This window comes from Castor canadensis, chromosome 11 (assembly GCF_047511655.1).
Source record: "Castor canadensis chromosome 11, mCasCan1.hap1v2, whole genome shotgun sequence".
In the NCBI taxonomy this organism is placed as follows: Eukaryota; Metazoa; Chordata; class Mammalia; order Rodentia; family Castoridae; genus Castor; species Castor canadensis.
The window spans coordinates 83,149,953-83,162,434 of NC_133396.1; the positions used below are offsets into that span (position 1 = coordinate 83,149,953).

The window sequence follows — 12,482 nt, forward strand, 5'->3', positions numbered from 1 at the left end:
TTTGTTTAGTAGACACTCAATAGCTATTTGTTGATTTGATTTTAGGGCCCTTAACCTAGTATTGAAACTTTCATGAAACTTTAAGTATGGGGGAAAAAAACTGTAAGTATGGTTAAATCTAGTGAGTGCAGACAGTACTGGGGAGGTCTTTGGAGGCTTAGCTATTATTTTTTATGAATTATGGCTGAGCTTGACAGCTGTCCTTGTGTTGACAGCCCTTCTGATTAGAGCAGTTGTCAAACTCCATCCTTAAGCAGGTTGTAAATCCTGGCTTCTTCCGATTAAAACTGGGTCAGAGCCAATCCTAGGTTAACTAGAGGCCAGTATTGTACTACTGTATGTATGTCCTTACTGGTTGGTTCTAAATGGTCTTTATGTAGAGGCATATTAAAACTCTTATTTGCCTACATTTTGCCTGGGTGTTTTGAATCTTCAGGTGTTAGTTCTCTGTTATTTTGTGATTAAACAATGGTCTTTGCTGAAGAATATATTGGTGTAAGTGAGGTCTTCCTTATAAATAGCCTGTTAGCGGTCCCCCCCCTTCCTCCACTGGGAGTACTAATATCATTGCATCTGTGTCTCCCAGGGGAAATCAAGGCTTTTCCTTGCACGTGTAGTCATGTGATTGCAGAGTGGGCAGGCTCTGTATCCTCATGAGCTCTGGGTCTTCCACGTAAAGCACCATCTGTTCTATTCCTTCCACACTGTTACAGGGCAGTAGGAGGAGGCATTAGAGTGAAAATAAATAAAATAAAAAAAAAGAAAGAAATTCATCATCAAAACCCTGAGGATTAATGGAGTCAGAAGGCTCACTGCTCAGAATAAAAATTCATCTTCACCTGTGCCAATGTCAGGGCTGCCTCTATGGCACTTAACAAATAGAGGTTTCCAGGGTACCATAAATTTAGCAACTGCTCTAGTCCCTATAGACTTGCTCAAGCTTTTCCGAGATGGGCTTGTGACTGTTTTTGTATTTCCCAGCACATTGTGGGCACCAATATATCCCCTCATTAATTTGGTAAAATGTTAGCACTCTTTCCTTCTCATCCCTCTCTCATTTTGTTTGCCTTTGTCTTGAGGGGGTGGGCAGCTTATGCATTTCTGAAATACAGCTCGACTTTGTGACTTGTGCTTGACTGAAGATGCCAAAGGCAGAGAAACCAATTAATGATGTTTGAGCAAATACAAAGTTGTCAGCACTGTGCTCGATGTAATGGGGAATACAGAAAAGCACATACTCAAGTAGCTCGCCATCAACTTAGAGATACCAAGTATTTCTTTTCAACAGCTATTTTTTGGGCACCAACGTGGGCCAATCTCACACAGGTACTGCAAGTGCCCTCTTCATACCAGGGTAAGATTCACTTGCGTGGCTTCAGAGGAAGGACACTGTCCTTTAAGTCGGTGGGTCTCCTTTTCCTTTCTATTACAACATCTTGCTTGTTTGTACTTCCATGTGAGTCTGTCTTTGCCTAAACCCCAGGCACTCGCTGATAAAATTCCTTTTATATGAATACCACAGTCCTTGCTCTGAAGTACTGTTTTTGCAACTCTTAATTCAAAATATAAATCTCATTTTATAGTTTGGATTTGAGCTAAAATTTTATTCACATTTTATTTACATTCACAATTGTTATGTAACTCAGGTTGCATTTTGTTAGCTGCTTGACTATAGTCCGCTAGATGTATAATTTAAATTTTAAGCTCCATTTCTGGGTTGGTATCCATAGAGTATATCATCTCTCATTGCTGAAAAGGTTATGTCATTGTCTCTTGATCTGAGAGTGCCGCCTTTAGTGTTTCAGTTTTATCATCCACTTCCTTAGCCCCGACCCCATGTGTAAGCGTTGGGTTAGGTTTGAGCCAAGTGTGATCTGATAGAGGATGTTGCTTACTATCCTGAGTTACACATTTATACTTTGAGTTTATTCCTCTGACACTGCTTTTAAAAAGGTCTTATTTTTTAAAGTTACCCAAGTGTTCCTCACACTAAGTTGAGACTGATAGTTGTAGTACAAAGGTTAAGTGATTGTTGTTCTAAATACACATGTTATTTATATAGTTAGTTCTATGCAGGGTAAATATACTGTCTCACAGCTACTTGATACTAAACAGTATATCTTTAACTTTCTTCTATTTTATGAGACTATCTTCCATTTGACTCTAATTTGTTATGCACTGTGCATGGTAAAACTCTTCAAAAATTTAATATTAAAATGTTGATTTAAAATTACTTTGGAGTGAGGCCCTGAGTTCAATCCTCAATATACCCCCAAAAAATGGAGAGAGGAGGCAACTTTAAATTCTCAATGTAAGCTGGAGTTTACAGGAGGGTGGGCTGGGATTGTAGCTCAGTGGTATACAGTGTGTGATTGTCATGAGTGAGGTCCTGGGTTCAATCCCCAGCACCACCAAAAAAAAAAAAATTCCTAAATACTTGCTCTTTGATCCTAGGCTTTGACAAAGATGGTCCTGTCTCTACTCTCCTCCCTGTACCATCCCTCAAGATGCAGAATGGTTCTTGAGCTCCCCAAATATATTATCTCAGCCAATCACCAACTGCCCCACATTGAAATAGGCAGTTTCACTTCTCTGCATTTTCTTCTGTTCTCCATTCATTTATTCTTCATATATTAGTTGAACATTTTAGATCTAGTAGTCTTCTAAGAAATTCCACACTGCTGAAAGCAAATTTGATCTGCCCTCCATTTTGGTTCATTTAGAATCACCTCTGAGCCTATGCAGTTAGGGACTACAGCATGGTGCCCAAGTTTGTCAGGATAAGTAATGTAAAAGATCACCAAAGCTTTTAGATTTTTAGCCCATTACAACTTGGTTTCTGCTGTTGGTTCTGAACTGGAAGCACTCACTTTGAGGTCTAGACGGTGAGGGGAGCCAGCAAAATTACTTTACTTTTTCCTGAGTAGCAAACTGAGCTGCCATGATATTTTAGATTAACTGGGAGCCCCAGATGAGGAGTCCTTACCCACATTCTCTCCTCATTAGCTGGGGACTCATGAGAGGAATTGAGAAGGAGCCCACCTCACTGGCACAATGGCACAAAACCCTCCTTCCTCCCTGGACCCTTATTTCTTTCTTTCCTTTTTTAAACATTTAATTTATTTAAATTTTTAGCTTATTTATTTTTGGTATGTTTTGAGACCATGTCTCTCTGTGTAGCCAGCTGTACTAGTACTCACGATACTTATGCCACCACCTCCCAAATGCTGGGATTAGCTGGCAGAGTGACTCAAGTGGTAGCGCACCCTCCCAGCAAGTGCAAGACCCTGAGTTCAAACCTCAGAACAACCAAAAAAAAAGAAATCCTTAAACCAAATACTGGGATTATAGGCATATGCCACTGGCACCCAGCCTTAAAAAATCAATTTTTGACACACAAAAATTGTACATATTTATCACATACAACATGGTGTTTTAAATTATGTATGCATTGTAAAATGCCTAAATTGCGCTAATTAACATATATTGCCTCACATACTTTTTTTGTGATGACAGCACTTAAAATGAACTCTCAGTGACTTTCAAGAATATAATAATTATTAACTAGTGTCACCATATCGTAAATCGTTTACTCTTATTTCATACAAAGCAAAATCCTTAAGCTATTGGGAAAGAAGAACTGAACACTCTTCTTTTGTCCTTTCCTCCTGTCCCTTGGCCTAGGCAGATAGCCATTGCCATTGGGCTAAAAGTAAAAGGAAAACTTACTTCTGGTGAAGGACACGGGACCCCATAGGCCCAGGACCCAGCACTGATGCACAAGCAGAGGCGTCCTGCCATTAGGGCAGGGCGGGAAGATCTCCAACCCAAGATACCCTCAGTCCCTCCCCCCCAACACACATACACAAGACAGAGATCAGCTGACATTTGAGGAATTGAGAGAGAGTGGAGTACTGAGAAATCCCTGCCCCTGAAGCTTGGTTGAGAGTGAGACCAGTGCAAAAGGACAAAGAACTCCCTATTCATCCCTACCATGAGCCTGTCTGTGAGTAGTAATTGCAGTCTACTGATGGAGCAGAGGTCAGAGCACAGAGCTTGTGCGGTTCTGGTGCAGACTGCTAAAGCCAAAGCTAGAGGAAAAGTACTGACACAAAAATGGGCACTAAGCCTGAGCAACCCTGTCATTAGAGAAATTTGGAGACTGATGCACTAAAGTTACTTACAGCAACAATAACCCCAAGCCCAATCCAAGTACTAACGAAATTGACCCAAAAGCCCCACTAATGGCCTGACAGAAGAGATAATGCCCATTTCTGAATGTAGCTTGTGTGATTTACCTCAACCTCTACTTTCTCCTATACACAATGTTTTGCATTCAATCAAAAATTATAAGATAAAAAAAGTAAGAAAAATCCTTTGTCAAACAATAAATTAGTATTTGATAGACTTCAAGTAGACAAAAATTCAGTAAGGATATGGTAGAACTGAACAATATTATCAAATACCTTCATTTAATTGACATAGAACACTCTACCTAATAAACAGAATATACATTGTTTCAAGTACACATGGAACATTCACCATTAAACACAAACCTCCACAAGCCAGGCATGGTGGTGTACACCAGTAATCTCAGCATTCAGGAAGCAGAGCCAGGAAGGTGATGAGTTTGAGACCAGCCTAAGCTAAATAGTTAGAGCCTGTCTCATAAAAAACAAAAACAGAAAAAAAAATCTCCATAAATATAAACTAGTAGAAATCATACAAACTTTGCTCTCTGACCACCACATAAATTAGAAATCAATGACAGACATTTATCTGGAATAATTCCCAATTATTTGAAACTTCAACATCATTCTAAATAATTCATAAGTCAAAGAAATTCCAAGATTAATTATAAAATTTGAACTGAATGAAAATACTCAATTTGTGGGATACCGCTAAGCAGTGCTTAGAGGGAAATGAAGTGCCTTTATTAGAAAAGAAAAGTGTCAAATAAGCAACCTAGGCTTTCACCTTTTAAAAATACTATAAAAAGAAGAGCAAATTAAACACAAAGCACATGGAGAAAATAAAATCACAAGAGAACTCATTGAAATGCAAAACCAAAAACCAGTGAAATTAAAAAAAAAACTGGTTCTTTGTACAAAGATTAATGAAATCAATAGTACTCTAGCCATATCACTCAAAGAGGAAAAAAAAAGAAGAGGAGGAGCAAACTATCAGTGTCAGGAATGAAAGGGAGACATCAAGATGTATCCTGCAGATATTGTAAAGAGAATAAGGAAGCATGAGCAACTTTGTACAAATAGCTCAGATGAAATGGGACAAATTTCTTGGAAAATAGACTACTAAAGTTCTCTCTCTCTCTCTCAAAAAAAAAAAAAAAAAGGGACCTGGATAGCCCTATATCTATTAAAAGAGATTGAATCTCTTAAAACTTTAAACATAGCTTAAAACTTTCCCACACTAAAATTGCCAGGCCTCAGTTTTTTTCTGGTAGTGAATTCTACCAAATGTGTTTTTGTTTTTGTTTGTTTTTGTGGTACTGGGGCTTGAACTCATGGCCTCATGCTTACTAGGTTTTGCTGGGCAAGCACTGTATCACTTGAGCCACTCTATCAGCCCTCCTACTAAATGTTTTAAAGAAGAAATAAATGCAAATTCTACACACAGACTATTCCAGAAAATGAGGAGAGAATACTTCTCAACTTAATCTGTAAGCATTACTCTGATACCAAACAAGATGAAAACTTTAGCAAAAAAGAAAACTATAAGTCAAGATCCCTTATAGGTGCTTTTTTTTTTTTTTTTCCCAGTACTGGAGTTTGGACTTTGGACCTCACACTTGCTATGAAGATGCTCTAACACTTGAACCACACCCTTAGCCCTGAAAAAAAAAACCAAACCTTTAATATTAGCAAATAGAACCCAGCTAGATAGAAAAGAGATAATAAATCATGGTCAAATATGTATATCATAGAAATGCAAGGTTGGTTTGGCAATTGAAAATAATTGAATAACACCATATCAACTCATCAAAACAAAACATGACCACCTCAATATATATAGAAAAGGCTGTTGACAAAATTCAACTTCTGATTAATCAACACAGCAAAATGGGAGTAGCAGTATCTTGTATCCTTGACATGACTGGCACAGTATTTGCTCAATAAAAATGGCCACGGAATCAGGCTCTATACCCTTCTTTCTTTACCTTTTTAAACACCTTTTGTTATATAGTGTGTGACATTACAAAACAGTATATAAAATGTAGATGAGTACTCTGAAACATAGCTCAATTTTTAAAAATTGAACCCAACATCTAGCTTAAGAAATAGAATATCACCAATGACATCTTTGAAGGCCCCTGTGTCTCTAATCACATGACCCTCCCTAGCACCCCTAACTATTACACTTTCCCACATTTTTTATTAATGATTTCCTTTACAGTTTCACTACATACTCATATGTCTCAGAATCATACTGAATGTACTCTTCTGGTTTATTTTTTTCCTCCAACATTGTTTTCAGTGTTGTGTGGGATTTCACTCTACAAGTGAGCAGTGTTTTATGTTATGAACTGTGAGCATTTGGGCTGTACTATATATACATTCTTACAAATATTTACTAGAGAACACAAGCAGAAGTTTCTGTAGATTACAACTGGAAGTTGTAACCCCAGGTTGGAGGTATGTGTATGTTTAGGTCTAACCTGTAATACCATGCATACTCTGAGAGTCTGAAGGGAGTTTCCCTGGCTGCGGGTCTCCTCAATGCTCAGCTTTGTTAAAGGCTTTCATTTTCACAAATCTAATGGGTATAAAGTAGTATCTCTTGGTTTTAATTTTCAGTTTTCTGATTGTTAATGTGATCGCTCATCTTTTCATCTGTTTATTACCATTTGTTTCATTTTGTGTGAAATGCATATTTTTGCCTTCAACACAGTTTGCTCAGCCCATCTAATTATTAGACCTTTGTTTCCTCATTGATTGTGTGATGCCAACTTTGTCAGAAATCAAGTTTCCATATATGGTAAAAGAATAGATAACTCTCTGCTTGAACTCTTTGGTCCGTTTGTCCATCCTGGGGCAATAGCATACGATCTTTGTAATAATTCTTAATATTTATAGGCCCTTGGTTCTCTCCCTCCATCCCTCCTTTATTTCCTCCCTTCCTTTCTTCCTTTCTTTTTAAAAGATTCTGCAGAGCAGTGGTCTAATTACTAGACCAGCTTTTTTCCCATATCTAAATTTTAAAGTTCAGTTGGTTATATAAGTATCCCATCTTCCAAGAAAAAACAGAATGTTTTCTTTGACACAGTACTTGTAGCCTTTTGGCATACACCTATCATTAGTCTGATATAGATAAAAAATAATTTTTTGACAGTACTGAGGTTTGAACTCAGGGCCTTGTGTTTGCTAGGCAAGCACTCTACTATTTAAACCACGCCTCCATCCCAAACACTGTTTTTTATTCTTTGCCTTCATTCTATCCTTAAGAAATAGAGCCAAAAAGCCTCACAATTAAAAAAAAAAATACATTTGATTGAGTGTTCCTAGGCGACCAGAAAGGTAAGCTTGATTTTCCCGTCTTGAAATCTAGTGTCACGCCACAGTTCTCATTGCAAGGCGTGATCGTCCTCAGCCACTGAAGTTGCTCACTGTTCAGTATTCCTTATTGCTCAGCCTTTCTGCTTGCTCAAGTGGAGTCGTTTCTCTGTCTCACTGTAAACTTGCTTTCATATTTGTCAATTTTTCTTTCAGCTGCTGCCTGTGAGTTTTTGGACATTGTGGAGCTGCTACTCCAGTCTGGCGCTGACCCCACTCTCCGAGACCAAGACGGCTGTCTGCCAGAAGAGGTGACAGGCTGCAAAGCAGTTTCTTTGGTGCTGCAGCGGCATACAGCTCTCAAGGCTTAATCAATAGTCTGGAAAACCACATTCTATGATAGGAAAGGGTTTCAGGACGAAAGAAACTGCAAAAATAATACTTCTTTTACCACTCATCTTCGGTATGCATTGGCTAATAAAATCAGCTCTGAGGAAGTGGAATTTTGAAGTCTCAGCAATTCATTCTACATGCATACATTCTGGGGATACAGTTTTGGTGATGAACATGTGTACTGTGCATAATATAATCCAATTCTGTCCTCTGAAATTTATCACTGCTCTAGAGGGTGGGGAGAGGTGCAGACAGATCATATTTCACAATACTAAAAACATGGCTGCCTTAAAAAAAAAAGCATACAGAAGCAAAATGTGCCCATCAGCACTACCCTGGCAATTAGGGAAGTTCAGGAAATCCCAGTGTGGTGGAGAGCAACTGATCTTGCAGCATTTTGTACAGCAAGTCCGAATAGAGAACAGACAGACTTTTGAAGATAAGAATGAAATGCGCTATTAAGAAAAAGAAAGTAAAAGAGAGAAAGGGCAGAATTTTGTCACATAAGGATTCAACAACCAGTTACTGAAAAACCTTAAAATTTTGGGCATTTTGGAATAATATTCAGCAACCTTACCCTAGGATTGAGACAGAGATTCTGGAGAATTAGTCAATTTGGTCAGGATGCCTCAAAATTACCTTCACAAAAAGGGAGAGAAATTTTCCTAGGGCTTTTTGTTTTTCTTCTGGCAATACTGGGGTTTGAACTCAGCTTTGTGCTTGCTAGGCAGGTGCTCTACCACTTGAGCCACGCCTTCAGCCCTTTACAGCCTGGACCACAATCCTCCTGTTTTACACTTCCTACCCTACCTAGGATGACAGGCATGAACCACCACATCCAGCTTTTTTTTCCATTGACATGGGGTCTCACAAACTTTTTACCCTTGCTGGCCTGGAAGCACTATCCTCTCATTCTCATCCTCCCAAGTAAAGGCATGAGCCACCAGCACCTGGCTTCCTCCTAGGCTCTTAATTGGCTGTATTGTCTTTGTCATGTGCAGCAGTAGTCTGTTTAAAAGTTCAGGCCTGTTAGCTTCTATCTAAGGTGTCATTGTCGGAGTTATTTCTGGATATGAGAAAAGTGTCTGTTTTGTATTAGATACATAGATAAATAGGCAAGTATGCCACTATTTTAATTGAAAAGATAGGCAAGTGTGTTACTATTGAGCCTGGCTCCCTGCGTTTTTCCTGTTAAGCCTCAAGAACTTGTCTGGGGAATTTGTTGGCATTCTTAAGATTAAGGAAAATAGATAGCTGTTGCAAGAAGAGAAACTAAGAAATAGGTTGAGGTGCAACCTAGCCATTTAAAAAAATTTTTCTAACAAGTGTTGCTATTTAAGATAACAAATAATAAACTTGCATAGTGGAGCCCACACCAGTCGACAAGATTTTCATTAGCTTGAGCTAACCTTCTGGAACGAACCCTTCCACATCAGAAATGAGGTATCTGAGTGCTCCTTGTTTTGTATTTTTTTTAAATAGAGCTATCTTCATATCTTCTGAGATGTAAAGCAAAACCACTAAGCACAACTATTCATTTCTGAAATAGTTTAACAGGGGAAGTGATATGTAGGTTAGCGGATACAGACGTGTCACTGTAATTCTAGTTGCTTTCTCTCCATTATCTGTTCTTTCACCAAGGTCCTCCCTGCATTGCAACCTAGATTTAACTAAACTCTTTCAGGCTTCACATTAATCAAATGTGTTTTAAGAAACATACATTAGTTACGGCAAAAGTGACCAAGATGTTGCGTGCAGTTTTTCATTGATATTACTTTAGTAAATCAAAAAGTTTTTTTTTCAAATTTATTAGTAGTTATCAGAGCAAGATGCTATCCAGAAAAAAAAATCTACCTCTCTTTTGCAATTTGAGCTTGATATTAAATAAGTTTTTTTATTACCTGTGTTACCACACTCAAAACCATGCGGATTATTTTTAAGCAAAGGATATGACTTTGTATTAATTTTATTTTAAAGTTTTTAATTTTACATTCAAAGTTGACTGAAAATCACCACCAGTGAGGCCAGATGTAGTGGTTTACTCCCAGCACTCAGGAGACTGAGGCAAGGAGAATCACAAGCTCTAGGCCATCCTGGGCTCCATAGAAAGACTCCTGTCTCATCAATAAATAAATAAATAGAATTAACTAACTTAATATTTTCTAGTGTAATCTAAAGTCTATTTCAGATATCTTTTCTTTTTTCAACAGTATCTGAATTTTCAAAAACCTTTTTATCATATAGTAATCTAGGATCATTTTCACCACCAAAATACATAGAGAAGGTTTCATCCATAAGCTTGAGAAAACATTGGGTCATGCTGTTTTCATTCCCTTTAAATTACTGAATTATGCTAGAGCTCCACACATCAGTCAGATCCTGATGTGTCAGTTCATGGCCGAGAGATGCAGTAGATCCTACTACCAGAGAACACAGTTTCCTGATACAGGGAGCACTGGTGAAAATGTGGTGAACCATATTTTCAAATAGTTTGGCTGGATGAAACCAGCTAAACTTTCATTTAATAGAAGCTTGTTTCTGCTGTGTATAACTTTTTTCCTGAACAGATTAGTAATGTTTAAGACAATTACTATTAGAAAATATCATAGAGAACCTCTCTGGAGGCTCATTTCTGATTATAGGTCAACAAGAGCCTTAAAATAATCATTCAGATTTTTAATACTTACTTTGGTTGGAATTCAGTTTACCTCATTGTTTGCTCAAACTCTCTGATACAGTATTTTAGATGCATGTGAGCATTTAAAAAATTGAGTTGCCACAGTTTTCTGTTCCTAGAAACTGGTTGGCAGGAATACTTATAAAGTGGTAACTAAAGAAATTTGTGCTACATTCCTGTTGCACTTTCTAGATTGTGTGCATACTAACTTTCTAGTCTTAACTCATTCTCAATTCTACATTTTTTTTACTGTCTTGTCCTGGCAGCCTCTTCTGTGGATATATATCCACACATAACATACTTAGCCTCATTTTCTCATGTCCTTACAAAAAAAAGAAAAGATTTGTTGTATTTTCTATTAAATTATCCAAGATAGCAGAGTTGTTAATAGAACCACATTCAGGATCAAGTCTGCTGAATCCCAGTCCTTTCTCCTCGGCCACAAAACTTCTTAAAGTTTTCAGGCTCTCATTCAACCTGTGGAAATGTCTTGAGAGCTTCCTAATGACAGCCACTGCTGTAGGCCAGAGCACTCATTTTTCTCATTAGCATGAATATTTAGAATTAACTAAACATGCCTCAAAATACTGCATGAGATAGCTGGAAAAGTATTACAATGACTATACCTCTAATAACGATGAAAGGAGTCAGCCAGCTGGCCACATGTTGTTATCTCTTATGCTTGTCAGGTAGAAGGGTAACAACCAAAGCATAATATTTGGAATTGTTATCTATTATATCTTTTTTTAATGTTTCAGCATTTTCTAGCTAAAAGGTTGCTATAATCCAGTGAACCTTTCTATTAAATAAGTATTTCTTAGCTTCCTGCCAGGTTTAACTACTTGGCTATGGGTTATTATTCCATGTACACTACATCATCCCTGAGATTAATGAATGAGGTGTGTGGCTGTGACAGACCTGAGCTTGGGTTGCAGAAGGGTTTAGTGTCCAAGCAAATACATGCATCATAAAGACTTTTAAGCATTTATATTTTTAAAATTGAAGCATGAAGTTTTTTAAAATCAATCTTTAATTGATTGATTGATTGAAACCCCTAAAAAAAAAATCCCTTCATAAATGTTTAGGTCACACACCTGCTGAAGTCACATACCAGTTCCAATTTATTAACTAAAATCCCAATTCCTAAGGTGATTTGAGTCAAATGTTTTCATAGTATTTAGTATTTAGAATACTATACTAGATCAATTCCAAGATACAAATTTTTCACATTAACATATCCAAAATTGGATGCCTTTTATAGGCTATGGTACATCATAGTTCAACTGGTGGCTTTCTTTTTTCTTAGTGACATATAAACTAGTGTAGCTTACCATCAGTGATAATCTTCACTTCAGTATAATAACAGCAGTTACACTTGTGTGTAGGGCTTTGCTACAAGGATGAGAATAATTATAAAAGTAGAAATAATTGCTGTTTATTGAAGCTCAGAACTCTTGAAGAAATTGTTCAAGGTCATACAACTAGGAACACTAAAATACCCATTTTTATATAGGCTTTATTATATATAAAGCAGTTCAACATCTATGATCTAATTTATTCAGGATCAGGGAAATTATCAAGCCTTTTGATGCCAAATCCAAAACTTTTCTCTGAATTAGAATAAGCAAAAGCAACAGCTGGGTGTGGTGACTCATGCCTGTCATCCCAGCTACACAGGAGGATGAGATCAGGAAGATCACAGTTCCAGGCCAGCCCAGGCAAAAAAAAAAAAGTTCATTAGATCCCATCTGAACAGAAAAGTTGAGTGTGGTGGTACATGCCTACCATTCCAGCTACAGGGGAAGACAAAAAATAGGAGAATCACAGTTTAGATGGGCATGGGGAAAAAGCAAGACCCTGTCTCCAAAATAACCAGAACAAAAAGGCTAGAGGTATAGCTC

General features: G+C 37.6%; 1 protein-coding gene across 8 annotated transcripts in view; it reads left to right on the forward strand.

Annotated features, from left to right (window-relative positions):
* Nucleotides 1-8,014, forward strand: part of Acbd6 (acyl-CoA binding domain containing 6) — a 178,469-nt gene extending 170,455 nt beyond the window's left edge. For 3 of the 8 annotated variants that reach the window (XM_074047312.1, XM_074047316.1, XM_074047314.1), the window contains one exon: nt 7,728-8,014. In XM_074047312.1, the coding sequence (XP_073903413.1) occupies nt 7,728-7,882 (155 nt within the window). In that variant the 3' untranslated portion in view covers nt 7,883-8,014. The remainder of the gene's footprint in view (nt 1-7,727) is intronic. The other 5 variants (XR_012438800.1, XR_012438804.1, XM_074047315.1 and 2 more) reach the window with 3 other exon arrangements.
* Nucleotides 8,015-12,482: the final 4,468 nt, after the last annotated feature.